Below are 19,074 nucleotides of genomic sequence, written 5' to 3'. Positions count from 1 at the left end.
AGGTTGCTAACAATTGTGTTGCTTTTGACTAAATAGTTACTTTTGGCTTCTCAATGCAGACACACACAAAACTTCTTTCTGTTCATCTTAAAATCCTGAATTTATATAGTATGTGATACATAGAAACAGTAATAATATAGTATGTTGAAATAACACTAGTTATTCAATACATATTTGAAAGAAAGGAGTGGTAATCCTCTACTTTTTAAAAAAGATTTGTTTATTTGAATGGCAGAGAGAGAGGGAGAGGGAGAGGGAGAGAGGGAGAGAGAAAAATTAATTCTTCTATCACAAATTCATTCTTCAAATGGCTCCAACAGCCAGGTCTGGGCCAGGATGAAGCCAGGAACCAGGAACTCCATCCTGTTCTCCCACATGGCTGGCAGGGGGCAAGGTACTTGGTCCATCTTCCACTGCTCTCTCTGGCACATTAGCAAGGAGCCGGACTAGAAATGGAGCAGCTGGGATTCAAACTGGCACTCTTACATAGGATGCTGGTGTCACAAGCAGCAATTTAACCAGTTGTACCATAATGTCAGCCCCAATTCTCTACTTCTTAATCTGTATCATTCTTCATATTCTAGAAACTGGTAGCTAGCCCCTAAAACAGTGGTTCTTGATCTTTTGTTCTTTTCAAATTTGAAAAGTGATAGTAAACATGAAATAAACATGCATGCTTCCCATACAATATAACCTTCAGAGGGTTAACAGACCTGCTGAAGCCCATCCATGGACTTCCAAATTAACAACCCCAGGTATTTCCAGCTTTTTTTTTAAAAAAAAATTATGTATAGACATGGACAGACCAGCATTTTCATTATTTTGGTAATGTAAGACAAGTAACTGTTTAAAAGCTAACAATGTCATTTACTATCTGAGAAGAACAGCAGTATCATAATGTTCAGGAATCCACTTTTTAATTTACTCACCCTACAGGATCAATTTGCCTTTGAGGTTAAATTGAAAACTATAAACAGTCATTAAAACACAAAACAACCATAGTAGTTAACCGGATATTAAGAAAAATATCACATCTGTTTTAGAGTTCTGTTCCATCCACAAATTTGGGAACATCAATTTCAAGGACCTGGTTTTATGGAGTGCCCTCAGGCCAAGAACACCAGGTTACAATCAGGAAAAGGAAGGTAAGACTTTCAATCAGCAGACTCTCACTAAAATATCCTGTCCCCAGGATCCCCTTTCTTTAATTCAAAATCACTCAGCAGAACTGAAGTTGCTATCGTCTTGAAAGATAAACAGCCGTTACTATTTGCTTGTTAACATTATAATATTCTGGTAACTGGGTAGATTTATGAAAAATGAAGGGGATTTCTGTGCTATTTATCTGATGGTGTCCTTAGTTATAAATAACTGAGGTTTGGTGAATTCTCACTACATAGAGACTTTGAAGCGTGAAGAGAAACTGATTTCTTTAACTTAAGCTGGTTTTAAAACTCCAACATATCTGAAAGTGCACATTAGGTAACCAATTTTTAATGACACAACCACTCACAAAAGAAGTGAAATATTTCAAACTTTTGAAAAAAACATGTATCTGGGCATCAACAAAAACTCTCCCCTCAATGGTAAGCTTAATGAAGTGCAACTAAAAATAACGGTCAACTGTAGTTTTAAAGGTAATATTTCCACATAATCAAACGTGTCAAATATTCACCTTTCAGATTCTTATGCTGTGTGTTATAAGCAAATTTCATTCCTTAAGCATAATCCATTTGGGATCCTGCCAAAGTGAATTGCTTATGTGAGAACGCTCTCCTTAAGAGATGGAAGTTTTGATTGTTTCCCCCTCCCTTGGATACTGGACTGAAATGCAATGAAACATTTTTTAAGCAATTATTTTTCATATCGGTTGCTATATGGCTACATTATCATATATTCTCTGTATTAATCTTCACTCATCAAATCACAGGAATCAAGCACGGTGTAGATGAAGTTGTGAAGAAAATATCAAGTAGAATTAAGGAATCTGAGAGACGCCAAAGAATCTGAAGTCTCTGAGTCCGTACTCCGGGGCCTAAGTTCTTGTTACACAAAATTCCTACTGCTGTGTGCTCCACTGTAAGACTGGTGGCAGTTATGTTCCCATGGATTCATTGAAAGACTGCTTTTCTTCTCTTTGAGCAAACAACAAAATTGACCAGGACTATATATAGAGTACCACATGGTTTATCATCTATACATGGGCATCTCTGAGAGTTAGTGGGGACACTACTCATAATTATGCCAGAACAAGTGGTATGAAGCAGGATTGCCCTAGGCAAACCTAATCACACTGTCACCCAAGAGATGATGTGGAGCTCAAAGATCATCCCCTGAGGTTCTCAGACCGTTTTGTTAATGCTACACCCAATTTACTTCAGTCTAGAGCTGCACTGTCCAATAAAAACTGAATACAAACTACTGACATGCTTTTAAATTTTCTAGCAGTCATGTAAAAAAAGGGGGGGGCAGTAAAAAAAAAAACAGGTGAATGTAATTTTAATATATTTTACTGAACCCAACATGCCAAACCTATTATCATTTCAACATGGAGTCAATACAAAAGTTATTAATGAGAACTTTTACATTAACTTGCTTCATGCTTCAGTCTTAAAAATTCAATGTGTATATCACATGTAAGCACATTTCAATTCTGATCAGACATTTCAAATGCTCAATATCCACATGTGGCTAGCAGCTATCATACTTGACAGCATAGCTCTAAATAGTCCACAAGTATGTAGAAGTATATGAATAAAGTTATAATACACACAGTCATTATTTTTCTTCTAGGTAAAACTAGACATACCTAAATATCTTAGTTGCAAACCTTATCTGCTGATTACACAGTAGGGCAGTTAAACTATCTGTCCCATGCCAGGGCTAAACTATCTCTTTCCAGAGCAGATAGATATTTACCTAGTAGCTTCTTTCTGGGGAGCACAGAAAATGGTTGGATGAGATTAATTATTAAATGGCAGGCTGGTTAATTACTGATTCCTGTAGGACTTCTCCCAGAGTTTTATGTGTCGTGCAGTACTATGTCCAAAAGATATATGCTGAGTACCATTCATGCACTTGGCTACTGAGCACTAAGAAACAGAAAGATGGATAACACACAATGTCTACACCTTGGAACATCAAGGAATAAAGTATTTATGAAGATGTTTATACAATGAAGCATGAAACTAAGATTTGCTGCTATTCCACAACAAGGCAAGGGCCAGAGTCTACTCTTTGATTCTCAGATCTGTATTTCAACATTCATAGAGAAAACAGTGGGTGAGGAAAGGAGGAATTATATGTTTCCTTTTTACTGTTAATATATTAGGATTCAACTCATATTTGGACGAAGTACAAGGATTTTAGGTCCAGCATTTCTTCTTAGATTCAGACATGCACCTTTATTAGCAATAATGTATGTCCCTGCCCCATATACTAACTTGGAAATCATAGATGGTATTTTCTTGTGAGACTATGAAATCTATCATAAAGATATGAACCCTCATTTCCTTTAGGGAAACCAATATTGATGTCATTTCATTGGGTCTAAGCACAGAGTGTAAATGACAGAGACAGAAATAAGCAGTAGTGTATTTTTGCATGCCAATGTTGGTGACACATTAATCAACTACACTCTCATTGAAGGATAGACAGACATCGTAAAAGTCAGCACTTGAGTGTGATTCTTCCCTTTCATGCAATTCTTTTCTCACTTCACAGAGTTTATCTCTTCCCCCAGTGCAATACATTTAGGCTTAACATGGTCCCAATCAATGAGGATTTAAAAAAAAAAAAAAATCATACCACATACTGGTTTTGTTTGTACACATCATTAAAGCAGAACACACACACCTGATTTTTATTAAACCAATGTTCCATTAAATGTATTTCCTTAAATGGATACAGTTTTAAATAGGAGAGTGAGAAAACATTATATTTTAAAAACTTTTAAGATAGTTGCTTTCTTAAGAAAAAAATATCACAACATATTGCCACAAACATATTAGTAAATATCCAATGATTTGGCGTGGTGACTCCTATTTCATAGGTATGGGTCCTAATTCTTTATAAGAATATACCAAAGTAGGAGAAACTATTTAACTCATTCAGCATCCTTCCATACCTATAAAATGTTGTCTTTTTCTTAAGATGCTATAGATAGTGAGACTGAAAATGGGAAAGACACTAGCCTTTGCGAAGCCTTATAAATATGTTTATGTCACTGAAGATCACCCATTGCAATGACATTTAGCCATTCATTAAAATCTAACCCTTAAGGCATTTGAACAGATGAAGTGATTACAGTTCTTCAAAGCAAGGGAGGATTTAGCAGAATGATCCCACTGTTCCAGATAGAAAGAGTGCATCATTTTTTCACAAAATCATTCTCCACTTAACCTATTGCTGTAAGTATAGTAGTTATATAATTCTGTTCTCCAGTTTGAAAGCAGAGCTGTAGAAATCCAATACTAGTACCTCATGCCCCTGGCATTGGCAATCTCAAACTGCATTACCATACACATTGGTATGGCTTTGCAAAACGTAATGTTAACATACCAAAAATAAATAAACACTATATTTGACCATAACTAAGCACAGAGATGAGGGAAATGAAGCAGTATGTTGTGTAGCTTAAAATTTTGGATCCAGGTCAGCAGGGTTAAATTCCAGGCTTTGTCACTTACTAGCCATTTGACCTTAAACAAATTACTAAACCTGCCTCTGCCTCAATTTCATTCTCAGTATAATGGAGATAAAAGTGTGTACTTACCTTGATGTAGACGTTTACAGGACTTCATGTAAGCTTTTCAACAGTGCTGGGCACACAATCAGTACTACATAAATAAAAGCTACCACTGTAACTATATACTACTAATAACTCATGTTACCTATTATAATGATTGCTGTGCATCTTATCAAAATATTTCTATCTAATTATCAACTTATTCAAGACTGCCAAGTCCTGGTTAGTCTAGGGCAAGGCACTTTGATCTTTCATTAGAAATGCAAAGGGCAGGACACCTACTGCAACAACAGGTTTCAGACTCTGGCCACCAGGGTATGAAGCGCTTGGCTGGGCGTCAGCAGGTGGCCCCAGTGATGGGTCACTGCTCCTCCTCACCAGCAGTGGAGTGCCTGCGGGATAAAATAAGAGGCCAGAGGTCAAAGGAACACTGTGGGGAAGAGAGTGCAAACCACAATACACTTTAATTAAAAGTTTTACAACATGCTTTTATGTAAAAACATTCTATGGATACTTGTAAATTAATCCATTTAATGATCTTTTATCATCTATTGATTCAAAGACACACGGAAAAAATTCTTTCAAATCTCATCTTTTCCTACTCACATTTTAAGTCAAACAATTGTACCAATTAGGCAATGCAAAAGTTGATAGTATGTGATCTAAATGCTGATCCAGAAAATGTATGTTAGTATTTTAAAAAATGGATTATCCAATAGACAATGAAGAGGTTCACACAGTCAGTGCAGTAGAGCTAGAAGTAGAGTTATTATTGCCATTTGGTGCTTCCTAAATCTTCTGACTGATGGTATATACTGAAATCAATTATTTGCTGGGGTTATACCATTAATGTCTATTTAAATACAAAAAGAAAGAGGTTCCATTCTCTTCTATTTCTCCTAAAGTAGATAAAACTGATAAAGAAAATAAGTTAGTTCTTCCAAAAATACATCCTGATTTCTTTTTAATTTAATGAAAGCTTCCACTATTAAATATTTGACTCCGTTATTAAATTCTGAAAAAAGATCTTGCTATGAGAAAGTTCAAATGAAATTCAGCCTTAGCAGAGCCAGCAGCCTAACTATCCTGACTGCAATTAGGACTAAAATAACTTGTTTCACACAAAATTGGCCACTATGGAGAAAAATCTCAAAGAAAATCTGCTTGTGGTTTAAAAATCACTCATATAAAAATTAACTTTTTTCTTTCTGTGCTTTTGGGAAAAAATGGAAAACAGTTGAAATGCAATTGTCCATTTATCAATACTCTGAAAATAATTCCCAGAGCCTCTCAAGCCATTTCAGTTAAAAACAACATTTTTATCCATGTTTTAAGTTATTGACAACCTTGATTTTTACATGTGCTTCAATTTTCTTATTCCAAAAATAAACTGCTAATATTTTTTATCCTTGTCCAGATAGAAGTTGTATTTTGAAAACACAGTTTCTTTCATAAAGAGAAATTAGTATGCTACTTAGGACACAGACACTATGTAGAAGTCTGTGTTCATATTCCTTTATTTCTTTTTTATTAATTAGCATACCATTTCAGTATTCCCCACTTGTTCCATCTATACCACAAAAATTTAATGAGCAATTGACATATCAATGAATTTATGACTGGCAATTGTTCTCTAAATGAGATTTTTTTTTCTTTTTACAAAAACAAGAGTAGAAGCAAGGAAAAGTACCATAAAACTTCCAGTCTCCCACAAATATATTTTTTTCTTTCCCATGGGTGACCGAAAGAGTAAGCTCCTTTCACAAGAATCCCCTGAATTATCAGCAACATGAAATAAACAACTCAGTCTAAGGGCAGAATCCTTAGAAGCATCGCATTATCTTTAAAGTTGGAAAGAAGATGGGCAAACTGTGAAACTCTGGCTTGTTTCCAAGCACTAAGCAGGCGAGTACACTACAAATACTAATCTTGAATTGAAGAAAACAAACCAAAAAGAAAGAAAATATCATCATCAAGAAAACAGTTGAAGGGGGCCAGCGCCGTGGCTTACTTGGTTAATCCTCTGCCTGCGGCGCCGGCATCCCATATGGGCACCGGGTTCTAGTCTGGCTGCTCCTCTCCCAGTCCAGCTCTCTGCTGTGCCCTGGGAAGGCAGTGGAGGATGGCCCAAGTACTTTGGCCCCTGCACCCATATGGGAGACCAGGAAGAAGCACCTGGCTCCTGGCTTCGGATTGGCCATCTGGGGAGTGAACCAACGGAAGGAAGACCTTTTTCTCTGTCTCTCTGTCTCTCTCTCTCTCTCTCTCTCTCTCTCTGTGTGTGTGTGTGTGTGTGTCTATAACTCTACCTGTCAAGTAAATTAAAAAAAAGAAAAGAAAACAGTTCATTGGGAATGGGAAAGGGTGGTTGTGGCACAGAACATTAAGCTGCCCCTTGCAATGCAGGCATATGGTATTAGAGTGACAGTTCAAGTCCTGGCTGCTCTGTTTCTGATACAGGTTCCTGGCTCCTGGCTGTGACCTGGCTCTGGCTGTTGAGGCCATTTCGGTACTGAGCCATGGGATGGAAGATTTCTTTCTCTCTCTCCCTCTCTCCCTTTCTGATGGAGCAAGGACAAAAAAAAAAAAAAAAAAAAAAAAAAAAAAGAGTACGACAGTGCGACTCATGTTGATCTCTCACCTACATAACCACAAGCAGGCCCCCATTTCTCTGCTTAGCTAATATAGCCCACCCTGCCTTGCCCAGCCCTGCCCTACCTTGATTGTCAGATACATCCCTATCTGAAAAGACCTGCTATCAACCTGAGCTCTCCCTACTCCTCCCAAACTCCCTCCCCCCTATCTCAGCAACACAGCCTCAACCCAAACCCCTCCCAGCTCACACTGTTATCTCAAAGGCCCTTTATCCAGCCCTAACTCTTCAACTATCTCAGCAGCACAGTTTTAGCTCAGACCCCCAAGCCCCATCCTGCCACTTTGTACTATATAAACCACTATTCTGTAAGGGAAGGTGCTCTCTGCACGTGTGTTCGTGTGTTCGCCTGGGAGTGAGCCCCTCCCAGGCTTATTCTTTGAATAAACCAGGTCTGGCTGTGGCTTCATGTTCAGTCTCCCCTTTCCTTATACTATATTGTCCTACCTTTCAAATAAATAAATAAATCTTTAAAAAGAAAACCAAATTGAGCAAGAGAAATTGCAGTGATTGATTATTTTGTTTTTTTTTTTTTATTTTTTAAGCTGATTCACATGTATACTATATAAGTATGTACAGAATGTGTACCTATATGACTTTTCTTGGGCAATAGATAGATTTCCATTAAAGAAACCATAATGCATTGTTTTCCTATGCATTTCCCATGTATTATCCTAAACAATGCATATTAAAGAAGGGACACCTGTTTATATCTCCTCACTTATTATCAGTATCTGCTGTTTTAATGACAAAATGTTAAGATATAATTTTTAATACCATGTATTCAATCAATGCAATCATCTCTTTCAAGATGGCGACTCAGCTTTGAACCAGAGAATCAACTATTTGTAACATTAAAACTAAACAAGCTTTCAGATGGCCAAATCTGTCTGAAACCTGCTCTCAGTTCACTAGCAGAAGTTTTCTTCTTTCCTGCTTTCCTGTACTCCACACTTGAATGTCTTCTGTTGAGTCACCTTCTAATTTTTCTTTGGCTGTTGCAAAGTGTTAGAACAAGTGCAAATTATTTCATACTGGAATTAATAATGAACATCTTTACATATGAACTGTTTTCTCAGAAAGTTTTAAACAACCCATCCTAGAATTATTTTAAAATTGCTAAACCCCCTTTGAAAATGGCTGTCAGGAAGAGGCAGTTACAACCTAAAGGCAAAGATATTTCTGTCCTGGTGTCAGTTGAAAAGCAAGGAGTTAGAATAACTGAAGATGATCTGGGAAGATCCTTGGGTATACATTAGCGTAGAACTCACATGTCACAAGCAAAGCTAACTGAAGTGAGAGGGAGGCTACTCCATCCGGTTTGGCAACTTCCTGGATGTGTGTGTGTGTATAGATCGGTGCAAACAAGAATGATCTTTGCTCTGAAGGGGCTTATGACGCAGTAGGGCTGAGACACTAACACTGCTGACTGTCCTGTGTCAGCAGAGTGGTAAGGCACATGTGACTTGGAATCAAACACTGGTTCTGTGAAGCAGCCTCACCATTTAAAACTGGATGATGACAGCACAGCACAGGATGGATGGGAGGCTGAAATACAACAAGGCATGCAGGGGACAGGGCACTGTCTGCTATGTAATTTTAATGCAGGAAATCCCTACCTCCTCCAACAGAAAGGAGGTGATAGTATGTGCTGTTTTGGGGAGGTGTTTTATCTGCTCAAAAACTGAACTCCCAAAAGTCAATTTAATTTTCATAGAAAAACATGTAAATGAAAATATTAAAATCTAATTCTGTACAAAAGCAGATATAGCCTTACAGTAGAGGTCCAAGTAAAAAGAAAAAATGATGGGGGAAGGACTGAGTTCTAAAATGGGAAGAAATTACTGTTCCTTAGTATATTTTTTTTTTTTTATAATTGAGAAAAGACTTGGTAGATTTTAGAGGCAAAAGTCCTCATTTCAGCTCTGGGAACAATATTTCTTGAAATCACAATTTAAAGACCCCTAGAGAAAGAGAAAATACAACAAGGAGTGTTACATACTTTAAAGCATAAAGTTTTATATGTGGGTACTTCCAAAAGCTAGTGGAGCAAATGGAATTGAAAGATAAGTTAGGGGCAGGCATGAGATGTAACAGTTACATTGCCACTTTGGACACTTGTATCCCATGTCAGAATGCCAGGATTGAGTCCCGGGTCCTCCATTTCTGACACAACTTCCTGCTAAAACACATCCAGCAAGGCAGCAAATGATGACTCAAATATAGCTGAGTCCCTGTCATCTTTGTGGGGTCCCCTGATTGAGCCCCAGCCTCTGGGCTTTGGTCTAGTCCAGCCCTGGTTATTATGGCATCTAGAGAATGAAATAACAGATGGAAGATCTCTCTCTGGCTGCCTATTGCAAATAAAAAAGAAAATATATAATTTTCCTTATAAGATTAAAAATCATTAAAAGCATGCAAAAACTTTTGAAACACATGCATGGTTTTTTCATACTATAATTTTCCATAAACTTTGGGAAGACTCCTTATATAATTTCATTTTCCTACACAGTTAAATATTTGCAACTTCACTAAGTACTATGTCAAGATGAGCATTTCTTGTGCTTGCCCTCAACTTACCTTTTAGAGCAGGAAATGTTGAGACAAGGATCATTTCAGTGCACATAAAGTTAAGTACTAGTGCAGTGTTCCAGCTGAATCATGTATGGATGACTAGAGAGCCCACACCTTTGAACACATACACTGTAGCTGGCATCAAGGCCACATATTGTTTAGCCAGACTCAAACTTAATGGAAACTAAAGAGACAGCTACATGGACAAGCAGTGGAAGAGTCCTCGACTGGGGATGCAGCTACATCCTCAAAGATAGGGTCTCCCCACATCAGGAAAACTCAATTCTTACTGGACCACCACTCTGGTCTACTCATGGTGTATGCTTCACTCAGGGCAAACTTACACAAAGACTCACTACACATGCATTTAAAAAGATGGCTAGATTTATCATATTCTCCCAGGATTTAAGGCCATCAGCCTTGGTTAAACCACAATGGCATGGGAGGAGAAATTGGAGTCAGTTCCCAGGTGCCTCTGAATAATGGTGCATCTTCCAATGCTCAAGCAATCACCATTTTAAAGATGATGAAACTGGAGCTAAAGAGTTACTTATCCAATGTTCCTGTTAAATGTCACTAAGGTAGCCCACAGGTAGGTCACCTGTTGCAATCTGAGGAAGAGAGTGCTGAAAGAGGTTACAACTAATTGAAGCCTGAAGTTGGTAGCCTTGTGGAACGATGAAATCATGTAAGATATAAAAGCCAGCCAAATTTAAACTTTACCTATATAAATGGCTGTATCTTAGTTATACGTTACAGATATTCACATATACATACACACAGCTGGATAGGTCTTTGGCCACATCTGGAGGATACATTTGAAATGGAGTTGGCTTAAATGACAGGTGATGTCATTTAATATTATGATTTGGGGTTTTGGAAAGACAGGCAGTTATAGAGATTGAAACCCAGGTCCTAAGGTATCATAACATATTTTGATGCAGGCAGCAAAGAAAACAAACACTAGTTTTAAACATGAGCTCCACATCAGAAGTCACAAAGGCACATGTTCTTAATTGTACAGTGAGTAGCAGCAGGGATTTATTTGTTTAAAGAAGGTTCATGATTTTTCTGAGCAAAACCAGAAGGCCAGCTTGTCAGCAATATTTGGTGCCATTTCATGCTAGTGTGAGTGACACCTGGAGAGCTCGGGGTTGGGGGGGAGTGTTCACAGTGAAAGTGCTTTTCAGACATTCTGTGAGAACAAGGAGGCCTGGGTATGGAGAGGCGGGAAGTGTTCACAAAGAAGAGGAAACGATGCTGGCAGACGAGAAGGCAATGGGGAGAGAAACTGGAGGAGGGGGCAGGAAAATTTAGGAACTTGCTACACATACAGAGCAAAGGAGAAAATGCAAAAGAGATACCTAAATTCCTTCTTCCATTTCTTGCTTTGGAAGAGCAATAGGGAAGTCCTGGCAACTGCTAGGATTTGTTTCAGAGAAAACACCAATCTTGGCTTCTGCCCACTGAGGGTTGGAATGATTTGTTTTGAATCTAAACTGCCTTGATATGCATGAGAAACCAAAGACTGGGTTTTCAATTGGGCATTCAGAAAGATGAATATGAGGTTGATATTGGGAATTACAGCGGCTTCCCGAATGAGTGAGAAGACAAACAGGAGGGGAACAAAGGAAAAGAGGAAGAATCCGTATAGGTCAATTACCAGCATCACGTGTAAAATAATGAGAAAGCCAGGGTTTTATATTCTCCCAAAATCGTCAGAAAGAAAAGGTACCCAGAAGGCTGAGTGTTAACAAAGGCGCGGAGGAGTGGCTGGAGGAAAACATGGGGTGAGGGAGGATAGAGAAATTGACTGGGATTACTATGAAAACCTGTGTGCAAAAAGGGGTAAGGGCAGGTCATTTTGGAGCCTCAATTTTCTTTTGTTGTATGGGATTCCTTCAGTGCTACTGAATTATCCAACAACTAAAAATAGTTGGAAAGTTTGATAGCTTGCTCCCCTTCCAACGCAGTTGACATTTTGGATACCAAGGTAAATATGAACAGGGAAAAGTGCTCTGAATGAAAATATCTCTAAATGGGTAAGCGGTTCATGTTGATGATAAAAATGGATTGCAAATGGATAAAACTGTTATAAATGCAAAGGGATAAAGAAATATGGAAAATATATCCTGCCAGGTCATCAGTATTGATGGTATACAAAGCCAGCATACGCTGTGTCTTGGTGTACTACAGCACAGTACATTTCCTTAACAGACTCTGCAACTAGTCAGAGCCTAGAGTAACACCTTTGAGTTATCTTGAAACACCTGTAACCCTTGTTCAATAAGTCTGACATACCCGTATGTTAGTGTCAGTGCACACGGATTGCAGGTCAGAAAACATGCCTTTCAAGGGTGGCGCTGGCATCATGTTACCTTGAGGAAACTCCTGCTAGGGAAGCTACACCCATGGCTCACTCCAGATCTACTAAAAGATAGCCCCATGATTTATATAGTCAGTAAAGAAACTGAAGTCAGAGAAATTAAGTTCCTAACTCATTTGGACTTGATTTCTGCTCCATTTTTATTCACTTGACACTTTTCTATATAGTGGGGTCACCTTCTTTGTGCAGTAAAGTGCACAACAATAAGTGGAATGATATCTCTTCAATGAATCAGCTCTTTTAATCTAAAAAAGTCAGCAGAAAGAAAGACTGTGATAGAAAGACAAATAAAAGGAGAGGGTAGCAGACACTGAGCATCTAAGAGGCAACCATCAGCCCATAGTCACATGGGCAGATCTGGCAATTTGCTTGACCCACAGCTGAAGGCACACTAACTCCTCACTCAGAGTACATCTCTCCTGCAGATGATTTACGTGCCTTGCCAGTGTTCCTATTACACCTGTCAATACCTCAATAAAATAAGACTAGTGAAAGTGGTACATCATTTGTTTTGGAGACAACTAGATTTTCCTTGTGTAGATTTTATGGGCATCAGATAGGGCTTTTCAACTGATGCCTAGCAAACTCCACAGTGCTGATATCTGGAGACCCATAAAAAAATTGGTAGTGATATCAATAGCAGCACAATTTACAGCAAAGTACTAAGAAGAGATCACTTTCACTGCAGGAGTGCCTGATCTGGTTTGGTGTCTGGCCTGTGATGAATGCAGCAGCTGTGAGATGCTGTCCACCACGGTGATGGAAAAACCACACAGGAGCCTCCTAGTCAAATTTCTGCAGCCCAGAAACTTATTCTTAAATGTCTCTCCATTGGGGAAGAGAATCACAGTGCTGCTGTAAAAGGAGCAAAGAAGTTTGAGTAGACTAACATTTAGTGCTACTTTCCTTCCATTTGAGATTGCAAAAGTCATGCTTATTCAACACATGATGGGACAAACACAAGCACAGGAATGCTTGCTGAAGACACAACAGATATGAACAAGAACACACATAGTAAAGCATCTGTTAGTCTTTGGAAAGCTGCTCCAAATTGGAGTGACATTGCTATAAAGTTAAGTGAAAGGACGTTAACTGCTTAACTGGAATGCACACTTTTCCCTGAAGATGGCTGCGCCTTCAACTTGAAGTATAGCACAGCTACATTCCCGGGGCTGCCTGTTGTTCCTTCTATTGAAATTTTTACATTTCATCCAGTTGAATTATACAAATATCCATTTTTTCAACATGATTTAAATCATGTTACAGTCTCAATTTACGGAAGTTACTTAAGATGTACACAGGATCTTAAGTGTTATGTTCAAAAGAATGACAAGTTACAAAGGCAGTGCAATAGGAAAAAGGGGCCCTGGTCTTTGAAAGGCATATATTCTAAAAAAAAAAAAAAAGAATGAAAACATTAACAAATACAAATAAAGACACCTGGATTAAGAAATCCAAATAAAGTCTCCTGAATTGTACATGGGAAGGAAAGGAATATGCCACATGCATGTTGACCTCCAATTCCATGTTGGGACGTTCAAAGATCACAGTGATTTTCCCCACACTGCATCTCTAATTATACCTTGTGCTGACTGCATTCTTTGCAGTATAGTCCATGCCAGCAGGACCACAGCCACCGCCTAAAATGTCCTGAATCCTCTGACCTCTAAGTTACCCTTCTCTATTATTTCAACTTCTTGTAACTCTGTCCCTCTTTCAAGGTCTACTCCCAACCATTATAAACAAGCCACTTCTCTGGAGTACTCAGATGAAAATGTCATGAATGAATGAAGTGCAACTTCAGGGATTCTCATTTTCATGAACCCTTTGCAAAATCCTGGGAGGAATCTTAAAAAGATGATTACATAATTCTATGACTTTGTAAAATTTACCTATGTGAAATACTGTAATTGCAATAAATTATTCCTATCATCTTTTTTTTTTTTTTTTGACAGGCAGAGTGGACAGTGAGAGAGAGAGACAGAGAGAAAGGTCTTCCTTTACCGTTGGTTCACCCTCTAATGGCCACCGCGGCCGGTGCGCTGCGGCCGGCGCACCGCGCTGATCCGAAGCCAAGAGCCAGGTGCTTACCTTGGTCTCCCATGGGGTGCAGGGCCCAAGCACTTGGGCCATCCTCCACTGCACTCCCGGGCCATAGCAGAGAGCCGGCCTGGAAGAGGGGCAACCGGGACAGAATCCGGTGCCCTGACCGGAACTAGAACCCGGTGTGCCGGCGCCGCAAGGCGGAGGATTAGCCTATTGAGCTGCGGGGCCGGTGCCGCAGCCATCTCTTTTAACTCTGATGTCCCCTCCATTACACTCTTCCTCTTTTTACCTATCAATGGGATGGCCAAGAGGATTTGTGGAACCCAGTTAAAGGAAAATAGAGTTGGAGACATATTTTGTTCAAAAACAGTGGACTACTTCCACATGGTTCACAGACACTAGTTATTGCCAGCTATGTTGCTGAGTAGTATCAGAACATTCCCATCACTTGCTGTATCAGTTCGCCCAGTTTTGTGACACAAAGTACAAGGCTAGGTGCCCTAACAACACAAACATGTGCTTTCTGCAACTGGCTCTAGAAATACGTGTGTACTAAAAGATAAACAACGCTTGACATGTGCAAAGCCAGAAGCTAACCTATGGAAAATTCTTTCACTTACTAGATGTATAACATTGCAAACAGATAATTTAGTTCTCACTGACATCTTGACAAATGGAAAGTTCTCCCCTAACTGGAACATACTTGAAAATGCAGCACAGAAATAAAAATCCTATGCTCATAAGATAAACCCATAGCTTCAAGGATTCCAAATAAATATGTATGAAGTTGCATGTTTTTACATCCTAAATATCATTATATAAACAAAAAAGTTTGATTAACCATGCTACAGCATAGATTCAATTATCCATTTATTCAACCTATTAAACAATGGTATTACACAGAGAAATGATTAAAAATATGCATCAAAAATTTTTTGAGAAAAGTTTAGCATGTATTCCATGTTAATTAATGCACCCTTAATAATAAAATATTATTTTTCCTATTTTGTTGCCTCTAGTATAACAACTAACTTTATTAGACCTGCAGGCTGTGATTTTTTTTCATGCTAAATAAAATTCAATTGTATATATATTGGGTGTATTATAGTTAATTTTTTAATTTAAAAGTTTTATTCTTTTTCTTAAACAGCAATTCCCCCAAATGCATACAAAAAGCCCAAGAAAACATGAGTTTGCTTCTCTGTCTTTTATAGAGTATGTTACATCCTGCTTTGTGCTATGTTTATTAAATTGTACTTTTCCTGTGTGTTCTTAATTTAACTATGCCTAGCAGTATTTGAGGCATTCTGGGTCCTGCTCTTGATGAGTCTATAGATTGCTGGGAGGAAGACAAATACTAAAAAAGTAAATAAATACAGTTACACATTTAAGATCAGGATAACACAAGTTCTTGAACAGGGATGTGAGAGAGAAAGTGATAGGGAGGACAGTTAGGTTGGACAATCATAGTACATTGAGAGCCCTTTGATAGCAAGCAACTCGCCTTCCTCAATCACTTAGGATCCCTAAAAGGGTAGGCTCATAACAGTCACATGCCAAATGGTGCTAAACAGAGGTATGGGCACACAGATCAATCTCTATTTGGAGTCCAAGATGTCCCAGACAAGCACATTTTTTGGATCATGGAAAGCGTTTATGCCCCCAGTAAGTAAATAAATTGCTACTGTCAGCTTTGTTTCTCTTCACCTAACACTTTTTTTTTTCTTTAGCATCAACTTTTATTTTAAAACAAACACTATTCACACTAATGTAGCATAAGTTATCACCCTTGCAACTTAATGATAAATGAGCATAAAAGTGACATCAACACCAACGCTAAACAATCCCAGGAGAAGATCTGAAGTCCTGAGTCAATGTTGTCAATTACTGTGGTTTATGAAGGGGTCTACTGCACCATCTGTTGATCTTTCAGTTTTCTATAGTTTATAGTCTTAGATCCTAGATATTTATGAGGTTAATCTATATTCATAAGATTTATGGCAAACCACAGAATAGCTAGAAAGATAACAGTTGAGTTTACCTGAAAAGATTCTTTGGAGGAGCTGAATTTTAAACAGAATTTTGAAATGCAGAAGATACACGAAATGATATATTGGTATAAAAGGATGACTAAAATATTTATAGTAGGAAGATGGGCACATGGTTGTAGAGGCTAAATGTGGACACAAATGCATAGACACTAAGATTTGCTCAGCCAGAAAAAGGTAAGAACCAAGTGACTGGGGAAAGAGTAATCAAGGAGAGAAGGAATGAAGAACATTATTAGAAAAGCTTAAAATATGAGAGTTTTAATTATTTCAAATAGTTATGAAAAAAGACTATCCATAGCTTTTTATTCAAATATTGAGTACCAGGTTAAAATACATGAATATATGGCTATCTTGATGAGAACAAATGGAAGGTTCTTGTTGGTTTATTTATTAATTCCTTTGTAAAAATAATAAAGTGAATTTATTTTTTAATTTTTTTAATTTTTGATTTTTATTTAAAGGGCTTAGATCATCTATCTGCTGATTCACCCTCAAATAATTGCCAGGGCTGGGCAAGACCAAAGCCAGTATCTTAGAACTCCATCCTGGTCTCCCATGTGGGGGATGGTACCCAAGTACTTAAGCCATCATGTGCTGCCTCTCAGGGTGAGTGATAGCAGGAAACTGGATCAGATGCAGAGGAGCCAAATCATGCACTCTCATACAGGTGCAGACTTCCCAGCCCAATGTTGGCTCAACAGATTAATACAATATGTGCCAAGCGGAGCATCTGTGGGCTTTAGGATAACGTTAAAGTACATACTATAGCTGGTTGGTTCACAAGGGCAGTGATGTTGGCCTGTGCCTAGTACTTGTGGAACCAGAAGTTTATCTTGAATTTTAGGCCATAGCACCCAATGAGTTGAGAACAGCTTCTGAAGGAACAGCTCACTACCCCTTTTCCAAAAAAGAAAGGGAAAATAAGGAATATCTTCAGGCCACTGAGCTGCAGTTGCAAACAATTACTGACAACATCAAACTACTAAATTCAAATCACCAATTCCTGCTTGATAGATGAGAAACATCCACAAGTCAGTTTAAATCTATTTGATTCACCAGCTGCATTTCAAACCTTTTATCATTACATTTTATCGGATGGTTGAAAGTTCTTGGCAGGACTGGAAGAAGTGGTGGGTTATGGAGACACAGTTATCCCTAAGGAACACTCAAAAGTTAAGTTTATTCCAGTGTCCATGTGCCCAAATATTGTTTTCTGTGTAGGAACAAAGGGCCCCTCAGATCCTTTCTTCTGATGGATGTGGAGGGCATAGTTTCTATTTAACAGCACTTAAAATTCTAAACAAGGGTCAAAGTAGCCAAATCCAGAGAACACAGAAGCTTGGTTTCTCTGGCAGGGAACAAGCCTAATGAACACGCCAGGGGAAAATCTGACTCCTGCATGAAGACTTCTCCAACATTTGCAAATGTGGTTTGAGACCTCATTTGCTGACCCATAGCTGCACCTGGATCCCAACACTCCGCTTTAACCTCAGGCACCTTTTTCCTTATGCATCCTGTAGCAGGAGGTCATATTCTGTCCCTGATGTAGAACTGGCCCAGCTGTCCAAGCCTTTGTGACCTCATGGTAGATAACTGAAATCTAATCCACTTGAAAGCACTCTGTCAGACCACCCAGGTGCTTCATATGGCTGTTGTCTTGCTACTAAATAGGTCCATTACACAAGCTGGAGAACATTACCCCAGCAGACTAATTCACCCAGCAGCACAGAGAGGCAATGATCCACGGATCATTATTGACTTTTTTGTATAACTGCTGGCATCAAATTCAATGTGCATCAAAATCAAAAGGCCATAGGTACAGAACTGGATCGTGTTTCTATGAGTCTTAGGAAGACAGTCAAGCTACTCCTGCTAACAGTGTTAAAGTTCTAACTTTTAAGGGGAAGACATCTGGCAACAGAGAGAGTCTGCTAATGCTATGTATGGGGAAGATATCATTTGTTAGAATTTAAAATATTTTGGCCGGCGCCGTGGTTTAACAGGCTAATCCTCCGCCTTGTGGCGCTGGCACACCGGGTTCTAGTCCTGGTTGGGGCGCCGGATTCTATCCCAGTTGCCCCTCTTCCAGGCCAGCTCTCTGCTATGGCCCGGGAAGGCAGTGGAGGATGGCCCAAGTCTTTGGGCCCTGCACCCCATGGGAGACCAGGAGAAGCACCTGGCTTCGGATCAGCGAGATGCGCCGGCCGCAGCGGCCATTGGAGGGCGAACCAATGGCAAAAAGGAAGACCTTTCTCTGTCTCTCTCTCTCACTATCCACTCTGCCTGTCAAAAAAAAAAAAAAAAAAAAAAAAAAAAAAAAAAAAACCTAAAAAAAAAAAAAAGAATTTAAAATATTTTACGGGCCAGCGCTGTGGCAGAGTTAATAAAGCCTCCACGTGCAGGACCAGCATCCCTTATCAGTGCTGATTCGAGTCCTAGCTGCTCAACTTCAGATCCAGCTCCCTGCTAATGAGCCTGGGAAAGCAGTGGAAGATTATCCAAGAACTTAAGCCCCTGCACCCAACTGGGAGACCTGGATGAAGCTCCTGGCTTCATCTTGGCCCAGCCCTGGCCATTGCAGCCATTTGGGGAGTGAACCAGCAGCTGGAAGAATCGT

General features: G+C 39.0%; 1 protein-coding gene across 1 annotated transcript in view; it reads right to left on the bottom strand.

Moving 5' to 3' along the window:
• The window catches only part of PARD3B (par-3 family cell polarity regulator beta), a 1,146,588-nt gene that overhangs the window by 596,362 nt on the left and 531,152 nt on the right, over positions 1 to 19,074 (bottom strand). Inside the window, exon 4 of the mRNA XM_062190191.1 lies at positions 5,030 to 5,139. Within this exon, the coding sequence (XP_062046175.1) occupies positions 5,030 to 5,139 (110 nt within the window). The remainder of the gene's footprint in view (positions 1 to 5,029; positions 5,140 to 19,074) is intronic.

Source organism: Lepus europaeus, chromosome 1 (genome assembly GCF_033115175.1).
Source record: "Lepus europaeus isolate LE1 chromosome 1, mLepTim1.pri, whole genome shotgun sequence".
NCBI classification, from domain to species: domain Eukaryota; kingdom Metazoa; phylum Chordata; class Mammalia; order Lagomorpha; family Leporidae; genus Lepus; species Lepus europaeus.
Note: the sequence above shows the minus strand (reverse complement) of the source record. Positions and strands in the feature narration are given on the sequence as shown.